Consider the following 16,735-nt stretch of genomic DNA (forward strand, 5'->3'; position numbering starts at 1 on the left):
CAGACAGTTAGAAACAGAACCAGACCCAGACAGTTATAAACAGAATCAGAACCAGACAGTTAGAAACAGAACCAGACCCAGACAGTTAGAAACAGAACCAGACCCAGACAGTTATAAACAGAAACAGAACCAGACAGCAAGAAACAGAATCAGACCCAGACAGCAAGAAACAGAATCAGAACCAGACAGTTAGAAACAGAATCAGACCCAGACAGTTAGAAACAGAAACAGAACCAGACAGTGAGAAATAGGGAGACTAAGGAACTAAGAAACTTTATACAATTTAATAGATTTTCACGAAAGACTATAAAACATCACAAGGGCTCCTTACATATGGCCGCTCCATAATATTGTGGGGCGGTGCCATGGCAACAGGGTTGGTGGTGGAATGCTTTGGGGGCCAGCACAGGACTCCAGCACTCCACTCTCAACTCACAGTTAGCACACACACACACACACACACACACACACACAAGCTAGCACGCATGCACGCACACGCGCACACACACACACACACGCTAGCACGCATGCACACACACATGTTAGCACGCATGCACACACACACACACACACACACCCTAGAGCGTAGGGGCGGCAGCGTAGCCTAGTGGTTAGAGTGTAGGGGTGGAAGGGTAGCCTAGTGGTTTGAGCGTTGGACTAGTAACCGGAAGGTGGCAAGTTCAAACCCCTGAGCTGACAAGGTACAAATCTGTCGTTCTGCCCCTGAACAGGCAGTTAACCCACTGTTCCTAGACCAGTTAACCCACTGTTCCTAGACCAGTTAACCCACTGTTCCTAGACCAGTTAACCCACTGTTCCTAGGCCGTCATTGAAAATAAGTATTTGTTCTTAACTGACTTGCCTAGTTAAATAAAGGTCAAATAAAAATGCATGGTTTTGGTCAGTGTGGTATAAAGCTTAGTGTGACCAGTGTTCTGGTCATGTTCTGGCTTCGGCAACGGTTGAAGGATGTCCCGTCCTGGCAGGAACAACAAATAAGTGGTTAGTGAGTCTTGCAATAAATGTGTACAGCATTTGGAGATCTTACATGAAGAAGAAATAGCCTGGTTAAATCGATTGCTTTGATTTTTGAATATTGACACAATAAATTGAAATTGACACAGTAGATTTATTATTGACACAATAAATACAGAACAATAAATTCTTATGAAAAAAATAATATTATAATTGAAAATATGTCACTCATCTTTTTTTAATTGATGAGGTTCCTTCAAACGCACATCTTATGACGCCATTTCGAGCTGAACCGTGATTGGTGGATTGAGGGGGGCGGTAACTATACATTCAGGAAGAGGTCCACGGACTGTCAACTCTGCTAGGAGCTAATTAGCTTGCTAGGTGAATCTGATGAAAAAAATAACTCCGTTTGGTCGTTAAATCGTCGTTAATCATGTCTGCAAGAAACCCGGGCATGCCCCTTGGTAAGACTCGCTTCTTTATTGTGGGAAATACATGTTTACCCTGAAACATTAGTCAAATCCAGTGAAATAGCTATCGATTGTGTTAGCATGTGCAGCTAGCTAGTATCAACTCTAGCTACTACCGTAGTGTTTTATGTTTAGGACATTTTTGAATATCAGTGTTTTGACTGTGACACTTAGGCCTAACAGGAAGAGTTTGGTTTCTAACAAATGCATGTAAGAGCTAAGGTTACCGCTCTCATGTATTACAATCACTGCACATGTTGCCTGTCAACGTGATGTTAGTTAAGTAACATACAGAGACCAGAGATACTTTGTATCGTGTCTAGTGAACACCGTAAAGATGGTAGCTAGTTAACGTTACGTGCTGAATTACTGAATGTTGGTGGTCTTGACTCATGATGTCCTGGATAATATGTTTCACACGACACTCAGTGCAGCCAGGGTGAATCACGTGACTATCAGTGATCTCTGGTGGTCTGACTGTACTAAGATCCCGGACAACATTTCGATGCAGGCCTAACCATCGGTTGTTAACTGCTGGAAGCCTACATGATATTCAGTAGATATCTGAACAGAATAGTGGATTCGGTGAGAAATAGGCCTACGTATATATACACTTATATGGAAGCGTTGTGGACAGCGACCACATACCAACTGACGTGTTTCTTATCAACCTTCCATATTGTGTGTGTGTGTGTGTGTGTGTGTGTGTGTGTGTGTGTGTGTGTGTGTGTGTGTGTCAGACCTGGCATGGGTGTCCAAGGTGCGGGTGAACACCCAGGCAGTGCTGAAGAGAGCTCAGCAGATCCAAGGACGCAATAAGAACAAGAAACAGTGGCAGGTAGGAGGAGCTTTTGGGGTTTAGCTTGCGTGTGTGTTAATACCTTCATCTCCAATGTTTTCCTATACGTCTCATAAGACACAAGATGAAGTGATGCTCAGTTTGTAACCTACTATTAGAATAAGGATATGCAGTATTCTCCCTACTATTAGAATAAGGATATGCAGTATTCTCCCTACTATTAGAATAAGGATATGCAGTATTCTCAGTTTGTATCCTACTATTAGAATAAGGATATGCAGTATTCTCCCTACTATTAGAATAAGGATATGCAGTATTCTCAGTTTGTATCCTACTATTAGAATAAGGATATGCAGTATTCACCCTACTATTAGAATAAGGATATGCAGTATTCACCCTACTATTAGAATAAGGATATGCATTATTCTCAGTTTGTATCCTACTATTAGAATAAGGATATGCAGTATTCTCAGTTTGTATCCTACTATTAGAATAAGGATATGCAGTATTCTCAGTTTGTATCCTACTATTAGAATAAGGATATGCAGTATTCTCAGTTTGTATCCTACTATTAGAATAAGGATATGCAGTATTCTCCCTACTATTAGAATAAGGATATGCAGTATTCTCCCTACTATTAGAATAAGGATATGCAGTATTCTCAGTTTGTATCCTACTATTAGAATAAGGATATGCAGTATTCTCCCTACTATTAGAATAAGGATATGCAGTATTCTCAGTTTGTATCCTACTATTAGAATAAGGATATGCAGTATTCACCCTACTATTAGAATAAGGATATGCAGTATTCACCCTACTATTAGAATAAGGATATGCATTATTCTCAGTTTGTATCCTACTATTAGAATAAGGATATGCAGTATTCTCAGTTTGTATCCTACTATTAGAATAAGGATATGCAGTATTCTCAGTTTGTATCCTACTATTAGAATAAGGATATGCAGTATTCTCAGTTTGTAACCTACTATTAGAATAAGGATATGCAGTATTCTCAGTTTGTATCCTACTATTAGAATAAGGATATGCAGTATTCTCAGTTTGTATCCTATTAGAATAAGGATATGCAGTATTCTCAGTTTGTATCCTACTATTAGAATAAGGATATGCAGTATTCTCAGTTTGTATCCTATTTGAATAAGGATATGCAATATTCTCAGTTTGTATCCTACTATTAGAATAAGGATATACAGTATGTCTGGTTTTGTGTGTTATCTAGTGTTGAAGTGGTGTCCACACCAACCCCTTGTATTGAGAACAAACAGTTAAACACCCCGGTATGAGTTGACATCTGGCTCTGTGTTACAACATTACCCACAATGCTCTCTGTCTATCTCCAGGCGGCGTGGCTGCTGCGGGCGGTGACCTGTATTGACCTGACGACCCTGGCCGGTGACGACACGCCCGGCAACGTCCACCGGCTGTGTATGAAGGCGACCCAGCCGATACGCTACGACCTGCTGAAGAGCATGGACATGCAGGACAAAGGTAGTGGGGTGTCTGTCCTGTCTGTCCTGTCTGTCCGTCTGTCCGTCCGTCCGTCCTCTCTCTCTCTCTCTCCTCCTCACCCTGCTCTAGAGACAGACTAGCTTTACATAGCTCTTCATAAAGCCTGTGTGTTAAATGTGATACTCCACATCCTCCTCAACATGACTGATGTTCTATACTTCATACTTGTTCTTCAATTCACAACTCATGGATTATTTACCCACTAGAGGGCGACGTGCTCCTCGTTTGGGCCATTAGAGGGCGACGTGCTCCTTGTTTACCCACTAGAGGGCGACGTGCTCCTTGTATGGGCCACTAGAGGGCGACGTGCTCCTTGTATTGGCCACTAGAGGGCGACGTGCTCCTTGTATGGGCCACTAGAGGGCGACGTGCTCTTGTGTTTCACATGGTAGGCCTATCTTTGGTGTTGGTGAAGAGTAACTATATGTTCTGGTTGTATCTGTGTATCTAGGTGTGACTACTGCAGCGGTGTGCGTGTATCCGTCTCGTGTGGCTGATGCTGTGAAGTCACTGAAAGCAGCCAACTCCAGCCTACCTGTCGCCTCAGGTAAGAGAGAGAGAGAGGAGGACAAGTCTACCTCCGGGTCATTCTGTAGTTGGACCGTCCAGGTGTATGTTGCTTAATTATAACACATAAAAACGGCTCATACAGCCGCAACATGAATGAAATAACAGAATATTGTGACATGGAAAAACGATAGATAGTGACTCAGCGACGTCTCTCTCCATCCTGCTCCTCCTCTCCTCAGTGGCGACCGGTTTCCCTGCAGGCCAGACCTCTCTGAAGACCAGGCTGGAGGAGGTCCGTATGGCTGTAGAGGATGGAGCTATGGAGATAGATATAGTCATTAACAGGACTCTGGCCCTCACTGGCCAGTGGGAAGGTGTGGTATATATTATTATAGACACTCACCGGACACTTTATTAGGTACACCCGGCTAGTACCGGTGTCAGACCACCCTTTAGTTCCAGAACGGCCTGTAAACATACAGTCAGTCAACATGAACATGTAAACATACAGTCAGTCAACATGAACATGTAAACATACAGTCAGTCAACATGAATATGTAAACACAGTCAGTCAACATGAACATGTAAACATACAGTCAGTCAACATGAACATGTAAACACAGTCAGTCAACATGAACATGTAAACATACAGTCAGTCAACATGAACATGTAAACATACAGTCAGTCAACATGAACATGTAAACACAGTCAGTCAACATGAACATGTAAACATACAGTCAGTCAACATGAACATGTAAACACAGTCAGTCAACATGAACATGTAAACATACAGTCAGTCAACATGAATATGTAAACATACAGTCAGTCAACATGAACATGTAAACATACAGTCAGTCAACATGAACATGTAAACATACACTGTCGTTCAACATTTTGCTGTCACTTAGAAATGTCATTTTTTTCCCCATTAAAATGACATTAAATTGATCAGAAATACATTGTAGACATTGTTAATGTTGTAAATGACTATTGTAGCTGGAAACGGCTGATTGAACTATGATGTTGCTATGGCAGTATGAGCTATGGTGTTGCTATAGCAGTATGAGCTATGGTGTTGCTATGGCAGTATGAACTATGATGTTGCTATGGTGTTGCTATGGCAGTATGAACTATGATGTTGCTATGGCAGTATGAGCTATGGTGTTGCTATGGTGTTGCTATGGCAGTATGAACTATGATGTTGCTATGGCAGTATGAGCTATGATGTTGCTATGGCAGTATGAGCTATGATGTTGCTATGGCAGTATGAACTATGATGTTGCTATGGCAGTATGAGCTATGGTGTTGCTATGGCAGTATGAGCTATGGTGTTGCTATGATGTTGCTATGGCAGTATGAACCATGATGTTACTATGGCAGTATGAGCTATGGTGTTGCTATGGCAGTATGAGCTATGATGTTGCTATGGTGTTGCTATGGCAGTATGAGCTATGGTGTTGCTATGGCAGTATGAGCTATGGTGTTGCTATGGCAGTATGAGCTATGGTGTTGCTATGGCAGTATGAGCTATGGTGTTGCTATGGTGTTGCTATGGCAGTATGAGCTATGGTGTTGCTATGGTGTTGCTATGGCAGTATGAACTATGGTGTTGCTATGACAGTGAAGGTGTGTGGTGGAGTGTCTCTCCTCAATAATGTGTCCATTTTTAAATCCCCTCTGTCTCCTCAGCCATGTATGAGGAGGTGTGTCAGTTCAGAGAGGCCTGTGGGGAGGCTCACATGAAGTCCATCCTGGCTATAGGAGAGCTGGGGACCTACACCAATGTCTACAAGGCTAGTCTGGTGGCTATGATGGCTGGTGAGTGTTCTCTCTCATACACACACACACACGTACACACAGGGCTGGTGTTATATACACTTGGGATCCAACTCACATTTCTCTCTCGTTGACGAATGATTTGTGAAAATCCGAGTTGAATGCACTCATCTCTCCTGTGAATCAGGCCCAGTGATATTGTTTTTACAAATGGTGCAGTTTGTCGTGTTCTCCTGTGGGGGGCGCTGTTGTTCAGGCTGTACTCTCTGTCTCTGTACTTAGCTAACCTGATGAACACTCTCTCTCTCTCTTTTTCTCTCGCGCACACACACACACACACACACACACACACACACACACACACACACATTTAGCTACCCGTCACATAACAAGCCTGATTACTGTACCAAATTGTCAGCCGGTCCGATAGAGATCATTATTAAAATACATTGCTTTTGTCTCAGTGCTTGGCTCCTTAATCTCCCCTTGTTCTATAAATTGCGTATGAGATTCCAGAAATTGAATGATAATTTTTGCCTATTAATCTATGACGGCGGCTATTTTACTCCGCCACACACACACACACACACACACACACACACACACACACACACACACACACACACACGCGCACACGCACGCACACACACACACACACGCGCACACGCACGCACACACGCGCACACGCACGCACACACACACACACACGCGCACACACACACACACACACGCTCTGCCTGCTTGCCCACGCTAGCCAAATGAAACGAGCGTCATTACCGCCATCCTCGTTTAATAACCTCTATCAATTATCAGCTCATTAACATCCCCCATAACCAATGTACAGAATTACTCCTCCGTCTGGGGGGGGGGGGGGGGGGGGGGGGGGGGGGGAAGAGGAGAGGGGGGGGGGGGAAGAGGAGAGAGGGGGGGTTACGAGGGAAAGATGGTGAGAGAGTGGGGGGTTATGGGGGAGAGGGGGAAAGATTTTGAGAGAGGGGGGGTTATGGGGGAGAGGGGGATAGAGAGTGGGGGTTATGGGGGAGAGGGGGATAGATGGTGAGAGAGTCGGGGGTTATGTGGGAGAGGGGGATAGATGGTGAGAGAGTGGGGGGGTTATGAGGGAGAGAGGGGGGGTTATGAGGGAGAGAGGGGGGGTTATGAGGGAGAGAGGGGGGGTTATGAGGGAGAGAGAGGGGGGGGTTATGAGGGAGAGAGAGGGGGGGGTTATGAGGGAGAGAGAGGGGGGGGTTATGAGGGAGAGAGAGGGGGGGGTTATGAGGGAGAAGGGGGGTTATGAGGGACAGAGAGAGGGGGGGTTATGAGGGAGGGGGGGGGGGGTTATGAGGGAGAGAGAAAGAGGGGTTTATGAGGGAGAGGGAGAAAGAGGGGAAATAAAGAAACTCTGACTGTAAAAATACATAGTACATATCTGTAAAGGGTTCATCAGTGTAGTAATGAGCTGTCGTTAGAGACTAGGAGGGAGGAGGAAGACGGGATGGGGGGGAAGAAGGAGGGCAGAATAGAGGAATGATGCTTTTTACCAGGGTTTGTGGTTCATCTATTAAAAGCCTGTCATTTTATCTTCTATTTTTATCCAGAAAGCTGATAAGACATAATTGTCTCAGAAGGAAAGGAAGGGGATAAATGTAGGGATGGAAGGGAGGGAAGGGGATAAATGAAGGGTTATATTGATGAGGCAGGCAGCACACACCCTCTGTTAGCTCTGTCACAGTGTCACAGACACCATATGTTCTCCTCTGGCTCTGGAGACCCTGGGAGCAGAGCGGCCCTCACTGGAGACCCCGGGAGCAGAGCGGCCCTCACTGGAGGCCCTGGGAGCAGAGCGTCCCTCACTGTAATGTCTCTGGAGACCCTGGGAGCAGAGCGGCCCTCTCTGGAGACCCTGGGAGCAGAGCGGCCCTCACTGTAATGTCTCTGGAGACCCTGGGAGCAGAGCGACCCTCACTGTAATGTCTCTGGAGGCCCTGGGAGCAGAGCGGCCCTCTCTGGAGACCCTGGGAGCAGAGCGGCCCTCACTGGAGACCCTGGGAGCAGAGCGGCCCTCACTGTAATGTCTCTGGAGACCCTGGGAGCAGAGCGACCCTCACTGTAATGTCTCTGGAGGCCCTGGGAGCAGAGCGGCCCTCTCTGGAGACCCTGGGAGCAGAGCGGCCCTCTCTGGAGACCCTGGGAGCAGAGCGGCCCTCTCTGGAGACCCTGGGAGCAGAGCGGCCCTCACTGGAGACCCTGGGAGCAGAGCGTCCTCACTGTAATGTCTCTGGAGACCCTGGGAGCAGAGCGGCCCTCACTGTAATGTCTCTGGAGACCCTGGGAGCAGAGTGGCCCTCTCTGGAGACCCTGGGAGCAGAGCGGCCCTCACTGTAATGTCTCTGGAGACCCTGGGAGCAAAGCTGCCCTCACTGTAATGTCTCTGGAGACCCTGGGAGCAGAGCGGTCCTCTCTGGAGACCCGGGAGCAGAGCGGCCCTCTCTGGAGCCCCTGGGAGCAGAGCGGCCCTCACTGTAATGTCTCTGGAGACCCTGGGAGCAGAGCTGCCCTCACTGTAATGTCTCTGGAGACCCTGGGAGCAGAGCGGCCCTCTCTGGAGACCCTGGGGGCAGAGCGGCCCTCTCTGGAGCCCCTGGGAGCAGAGCGGCCCTCTCTGGAGCCCCTGGGAGCAGAGCGGCCCTCTCTGGAGCCCCTGGGAGCAGAGCGGCCCTCTCTGGAGCCCCTGGGAGCAGAGCGGCCCTCTCTGGAGCCCCTGGGAGCAGAGCGGCCCTCTCTGGAGCCCCTGGGAGCAGAGCGGCCCTCTCTGGAGCCCCTGGGAGCAGAGCGGCCCTCTCTGGAGACCCTGGGAGCAGAGCGGCCCTCTCTGGAGACCCTGGGAGCAGAGCTGCCCTCTCTGGAGACCCTGGGAGCAGAGCGGCCCTCTCTGGAGCCCCTGGGAGCAGAGCGGCCCTCTCTGGAGCCCCTGGGAGCAGAGCGGCCCTCAGTATATTATCCTGTTTCAGAGATACTTTAGAACTAGCTGTGCCTCTTATACTGTAGTAGTATCATATTGTTGTTGTTTTTTGTCCAGTCTGATGACATCTCTACATTGCCTATATTTATTCAAACAAAATGTATTTCTAGAATTCATAGAATGTTTAAATGTGTGTACTGTATTGTAGGTCATCTGTATGTCTAGTTTCCTATTTCTATAGCTCATTCTGCTCGGATGGGATCTTTTTGGGATTGTAGAAAGTTGAAAAGCTGATTCCATATTGACGTCTAGAAGGAACTGTAACGGTGACAATAACACAACGTTTCTAACAGATCGTTATGTCGCATGTTAATTCACTGCATTCGGAAAGTATTCAGACCCCCTGACTTTTCCCCCCACATTGTGTTACGTTACAGCCTTTACATTTTGTCCCCTCATCAATCTACACACACTACCCCGTAATGACATCACACGACCCCGTAATGACATCACAGACCCCGTAATGACATCACACGACCCCGTAATGACATCACATGACCCCGTAATGACATCACAAGACCCCGTAAAGACATCACAAGACCCCGTAATGACATCACAAGACCCCGTAATGACATCACAAGACCCCGTAATGACATCACAAGACCCCGTAATGACATCACAAGACCCCGTAAAGACATCACAAGACCCCGTAATGACATCACAAGACCCCGTAATGACATCACAATACCCCGTAATGACATCACACGACCCCGTAATGACAAAGCAAAAACAGGTTGGTAGAATTCTTTGCAGGAAAACAAAATGAAACATCACATTAACATAAGTATTCAGACCCTTTACTCAGTACTTTGTTGAAGCACCTTTGCCAGCGATTACAGCCTCGAGTCTTCATGGGTTTGACGCTACAAGCTTGTGTAACAGTACAATTTTAAACCGTCCCCTCGCCCATAGCCGGGCGCGAACTAGGGACCTTCTGCACACATCAACAGTCACCCTCGAAGCATCGTTACCCATCACGCCACAAAAGCCGCGGCCCTTGCAGAGCAAGGGGAACTACTACTTCAAGGTCTCAGAGCAAGTGACGTCACTGATTGAAACGCTATTTAGCGCCCACGCTAACTAAGCTAGCCGTTTCACATCCGTTACACTCACCCCCCTTTTGACCTTCCTCCTTTTTCCGCAGCAACCAGTAATCCGGGTCAACAGCATCAATGTAACAGTACAAATTTAGACCGTCCCCTCGCACATACCCGGGCGCGAACTAGGGACCTTCTGCACACATCAACAGTCACCCTCGAAGCATCGTTACCCATCGCGCCACAAAAGCCGCGGCCCTTGCAGAGCAAGGGGAACTACTACTTCAAGGTCTCAGAGCAAGTGACGTCACTAATTGAAACGCTATTTAGCGCCCACGCTAACTAAGCTAGCCGTTTCACATCCGTTACACTTGGCACACCTGCATTTGGGGAGTTTCTCCCATTCTTCTCTGCAGATCCTCTCCAGTTCTGTCCGGTTGGATGGTGAGCATTGCTGCACAGATATTTTCATGTCTCTCCAGAGATATTTGATCAGGTATCTAGTCTGGGATCTGGCTGGGCCAGCAAACATTTCTAAAAAAACCCGTTTCGCTTTGTCATTACGGGGTTACTGTGATGTCATTACGGGGTCTTGTGATGTCATTACGGGGTCTTGTGATGTCATTACAGGGTAGTGTGATGTCATTACGGGGTCTTGTGATGTCATTACAGGGTAGTGTGATGTCATTACGGGGTTACTGTGTGAAGGTTGATGAGGATTTTGTTTTTTTTACATTTAACAAAAACGAAATGTGTAAAAAAGTCCAGGGTTCTGGATACCTCCCCAAATGCTCTGTACATTAAGGTCCGTTGATGGAATGAGGTCGTCTTTTTTAACAACGTCTGTGTGTGTCTGTTTGTGTTACAACAGGGTCGGACTTCATCAAGACGTCAACAGGGAAGGAGTCTGTCAACGCTACCTACCCTGTTGCCATAGTGATGGTCAGAGCCATCCGGGACTACTTCCTGAAGACTGGACATAAGGTATGGCTCTTAGTGTGTGTGTGTGTGTCAAGTTAGCTGAATTAACTCAGTTGTAATGAATGCCGTTCAACATCAGATATATGTAGTTACCTAAAAATCGATTGAAATTAACAATTGATCCCTGTTGAATGGCCCTCCGTCCCTCGTGAAGTTGTATGGTCGCCTCACTGACCTATACAGCCGTCGCTCCTGTTTCCTGTGACTCGCACACCCCACTAGGTTGGTTTTAAGCCTGCTGGCGGGATCCGTACAGCCAAGGAGTCGTTGGTGTGGCTGACTCTGATGAAGGAAGAGCTGGGAGACGAGTGGCTGAGCCCTCGCCTCTTTAGACTGGGGGCTAGTAGCCTGCTGGCTGACATAGAGAGACAGGTATACACACACACACACACACACACATACACACACACACACACACACACACACACACACACGCGCTCCTTCCAACACACGTCCCATAACGTGACCGATTAGTGCTGAGCCCTCGCCTCTTTAGACTGGGGGCTAGTAGCCTGCTGGCTGTCATAGAGAGACAGGTATACACACACACACACACACACGCTCCTTCCAACACACGTCCCATAACGTGACCGATTAGTGCTGAGCCCTCGCCTCTTTAGACTGGGGGCTAGTAGCCTGCTGGCTGACATAGAGAGACAGGTACACACACACACACACACACACATACACACTCCTTCCAACACACGTCCCATAATGTGACCAATTTAGTGCTGAGCCCTCGCCTCTTTAGACTGGGGGCTAGTAACCTGCTGGCTGACATAGAGAGACAGGCACACACACACACACACACACACCTTCCAACACACGTCTCATAACGTGACCGATTAGTGCTGAGCCCTCGCCTCTTTAGACTGGGGGCTAGTAACCTGCTGGCTGACATAGAGAGACAGGTACACACACACACACACACACACACACATACACACACCTTCCAACACACGTCCCATAATGTGACCGATTTAGTGCTGAGAGTGGAAAGGCTGTACTGTAGGACACCATAATGGTTTAGTTTGTCCATTAGTCATGACCTTTAACCTTGTACATGTCAGTGTTCTCCTAATAACAACGGGGTCACAACGGGGTCATATTTAAATGATTTACCTGTCATCCTATTTCATCTTCCGTTTTTATTTCCTGTTTCTCTCTTCTACTTCTTCTCTTTTTCTCCTCCAGATCTACCATCACGTGACTGGTCGCTACGCAGCCTATCACCAGATGCCCATGGCCTGAAACCACGGTTACCATTTCCAAAGTGACCAATCCGAAACCTCACCCGAACCAGCCTATCGCTGTGCAGAATTCTTACAGGTTTCCTGGAAGATATCTCTGTTGTTGGACTTGTCAGGAATGTGTTAATTTGAGATGATGACCAGATCAGGTGAAGAAAAGAGAGAGCCTGCCGTTTTACTGTGTACAGTACTACTAGTATATCTGGCGTTTTACTGTGTACAGTACTACTGGTATATCTGATATTTTACTGTGTACAGTACTACTGGTATATCTGGCGTTTTACTGTGTACAGTACTACTGGTATATCTGACGTTTTACTGTGTACAGTACTACTGGTATATCTGGCGTTTTACTGTGTACAGTACTACTGGTATATCTGGCGTTTTACTGTGTACAGTACTACTGGTATATCTGGCGTTTTACTGTGTACAGTACTACTGGTATATCTGGTGTTTTACTGTGTACAGTACTACTGGTATATCTGACGTTTTACTGTGTACAGTACTACTGGTATATCTGGCGTTTTACTGTGTACAGTACTACTGGTATATCTGACGTTTTACTGTGTACAGTACTACTGGTATATCTGACGTTTTACTGTGTACAGTACTACTGGTATATCTGGCGTTTTACTGTGTACAGTACTACTGGTATATCTGGCGTTTTACTGTGTACAGTACTACTGGTATATCTGATATTTTACTGTGTACAGTACTACTGGTATATCTGGCGTTTTACTGTGTACAGTACTACTGGTATATCTGATATTTTACTGTGTACAGTACTACTGGTATATCTGACGTTTTACTGTGTACAGTACTACTGGTATATCTGACGTTTTACTGTGTACAGTACTACTGGTATATCTGACGTTTTACTGTGTACAGTACTACTGGTATATCTGGCGTTTTACTGTGTACAGTACTACTGGTATATCTGACGTTTTACTGTGTACAGTACTACTGGTATATCTGACGTTTTACTGTGTACAGTACTACTGGTATATCTGACATTTTACTGTGTACAGTACTACTGGTATATCTGGCGTTTTACTGTGTACAGTACTACTGGTATATCTGGCGTTTTACTGTGTACAGTACTACTGGTATATCTGGCGTTTTACTGTGTACAGTACTACTGGTATATCTGACGTTTTACTGTGTACAGTACTACTGGTATATCTGACATTTTACTGTGTACAGTACTACTGGTATATCTGACGTTTTACTGTGTACAGTACTACTGGTATATCTGGCGTTTTACTGTGTACAGTACTACTGGTATATCTGATATTTTACTGTGTACAGTACTACTGGTATATCTGGCGTTTTACTGTGTACAGTACTACTGGTATATCTGATATTTTACTGTGTACAGTACTACTGGTATATCTGGCGTTTTACTGTGTACAGTACTACTGGTATATCTGATATTTTACTGTGTACAGTACTACTGGTATATCTGGCGTTTTACTGTGTACAGTACTACTGGTATATCTGACATTTTACTGTGTACAGTACTACTGGTATATCTGGCGTTTTACTGTGTACAGTACTACTGGTATATCTGACATTTTACTGTGTACAGTACTACTGGTATATCTGGCGTTTTACTGTGTACAGTACTACTGGTATATCTGATATTTTACTGTGTACAGTACTACTGGTATATCTGGCGTTTTACTGTATACAGTACTACTGGTATATCTGACATTTTACTGTGTACAGTACTACAGGTATATCTGGCGTTTTACTGTGTACAGTACTACTGGTATATCTGATATTTTACTGTGTACAGTACTACTGGTATATCTGGCGTTTTACTGTGTACAGTACTACTGGTATATCTGATATTTTACTGTGTACAGTACTACTGGTATATCTGGCGTTTTACTGTGTACAGTACTACTGGTATATCTGATATTTTACTGTGTACCAGACATACAGTACTACTGGTATATCTGACATTTTACTGTGTACAGTACTACTGGTATATCTGGCGTTTTACTGTGTACAGTACTACTGGTATATCTGATATTTTACTGTGTACCAGACATACAGTACTACTGGTATATCTGACATTTTACTGTGTACAGTACTACTGGTATATCTGACATTTTACTGTGTACAGTACTACTGGTATATCTGGCGTTTTACTGTGTACAGTACTACTGGTATATCTGGTGTTTTACTGTGTACAGTACTACTGGTATATCTGGTGTTTTACTGTGTACAGTACTACTGGTATATCTGACATTTTACTGTGTACAGTACTACTGGTATATCTGGCGTTTTACTGTGTACAGTACTACTGGTATATCTGATATTTTACTGTGTACAGTACTACTGGTATATCTGGCGTTTTACTGTGTACAGTACTACTGGTATATCTGGCGTTTTACTGTGTACAGTACTACTGGTATATCTGATATTTTACTGTGTACCAGACATACAGTACTACTGGTATATCTGACATTTTACTGTGTACAGTACTACTGGTATATCTGCCATTTTACTGTGTACAGTACTACTGGTATATCTGGCGTTTTACTGTGTACAGTACTACTGGTATATCTGGTGTTTTACTGTGTACAGTACTACTGGTATATCTGGCGTTTTACTGTGTACAGTACTACTGGTATATCTGTCATTTTACTGTGTACAGTACTACTGGTATATCTGACATTTTACTGTGTACAGTACTACTGGTATATCTGGCGTTTTACTGTGTACAGTACTACTGGTATATCTGACGTTTTACTGTGTACAGTACTACTGGTATATCTGACGTTTTACTGTGTACAGTACTACTGGTATATCTGGCGTTTTACTGTGTACAGTACTACTGGTATATCTGGCGTTTTACTGTGTACAGTACTACTGGTATATCTGGCGTTTTACTGTGTACAGTACTACTGGTATATCTGGCGTTTTACTGTGTACAGTACTACTGGTATATCTGTCATTTTACTGTATACAGTACTACTAGTATATATGTCATTTTACTGTGTACAGTACTACTGGTATATCTGCCATTTTACTGTGTACAGTACTACTGGTATATCTGACGTTTTACTGTACCAGACATACAGTACTACTAGTATATCTGACATTTTACTGTGTACAGTACTACTAGTATATCTGACATTTTACTGTGTACAGTACTACTAGTATATCTGATATTTTACTGTGTACAGTACTACTGGTATATCTGTCATTTTACTGTATACAGTACTACTAGTATATATGTCATTTTACTGTGTACCAGACATACAGTACTACTGGTACATCTGCCTCTTTGTGCCTTGAGACAGCTAGCCAGTATGGTTTCATCTAGTCCCCATCCAAACAATGTGAAACTATGACGCTGTATGAATTGAGTGTTGATGAGTCCGTCTTAATGAACCATTTTTAAATTGTAGTTGTTTTGAGAGTACTGTATTATAGACGATATAAAACTCTTAATTCAGTATTTCTATTACCGTTGTCATGAAAGATTGCCACCCATTCTAATCATGTCTGTCTGGACATTTTGTTGGGAGATGTTGAAGTGTGATTAAAGACCATCAAACATTATGGATTGTTATTCACATGAGATGAAGTCAGGAAACTGTATTGTGCATTAGGTTCTGACAAAATGGAGATTGGTCTTTGGAGCTCTGGCCAACAGCTCTGACCAACAGCTCTGACCAACAGCTCTGACCAACAGCTCTGACCAACAGCTCTGACCAACAGCTCTGGCCAACAGCTCTGACCAACAGCTCTGACCAACAGCTCTGACCAACAGCTCTGATTAACAGCTCTGACCAACAGCTCTGATTAACAGCTCTGGCCAACAGCTCTGACCAACAGCTCTGATCTACAGCTCTGGCCAACAGCTCTGATTAACAGCTCTGGCCAACAGCTCTGGCCAACAGCTCTGACCAACATCTCTGATCTACAGCTCTGGCCAACAGCTCTGACCAACAGCTCTGATTAACAGCTCTGATCAACAGCTCTGATTAACAGCTCTGACCAACAGCTCTGACCAACAGCTCTGATTAACAGCTCTGACCAACAGCTCTGATTAACAGCTCTGACCAACAGCTCTGACCAACAGCTCTGACCTACAGCTCTTACCAACAGCTCTGACCTACAGCTCTGACCAACAGCTCTGACCTACAGCTCTGATTAACAGCTCTGATTAACAGCTCTTACCAACAGCTCTGACCAACAGCTCTGATTAACAGCTCTGACCAACAGCTCTTACCAACAGCTCTGACCTACAGCTCTGATTAACAGCTCTGACCAACAGCTCTGACCAACAGCTCTGACCAACAGCTCTGACCTACAGCTCTGATTAACAGCTCTGACCTACAGCTCTGACCAACAGCTCTGACCTACAG

At 45.1% G+C, this 16,735-nt stretch overlaps 1 protein-coding gene across 1 annotated transcript; it reads left to right on the forward strand.

Moving 5' to 3' along the window:
- Positions 1–1,266: 1,266 nt before the first annotated feature.
- On the forward strand, positions 1,267–15,926 carry dera (deoxyribose-phosphate aldolase (putative)). Its single transcript, XM_090201373.1, has 9 exons — positions 1,267–1,442; positions 2,189–2,286; positions 3,606–3,753; positions 4,226–4,321; positions 4,524–4,658; positions 5,974–6,102; positions 10,991–11,103; positions 11,323–11,472; positions 12,295–15,926. The coding sequence occupies exons 1-9, from the start codon at positions 1,412–1,414 to the stop codon at positions 12,349–12,351; spliced, it is 957 nt and encodes a 318-aa protein (XP_090057499.1). The 5' UTR covers positions 1,267–1,411; the 3' UTR covers positions 12,352–15,926.
- Positions 15,927–16,735: the final 809 nt, after the last annotated feature.

Source organism: Oncorhynchus mykiss, chromosome 15 (genome assembly GCF_057628025.1).
Source record: "Oncorhynchus mykiss isolate SJ-2025 chromosome 15, ASM5762802v1, whole genome shotgun sequence".
NCBI classification, from domain to species: Eukaryota; Metazoa; Chordata; class Actinopteri; order Salmoniformes; family Salmonidae; genus Oncorhynchus; species Oncorhynchus mykiss.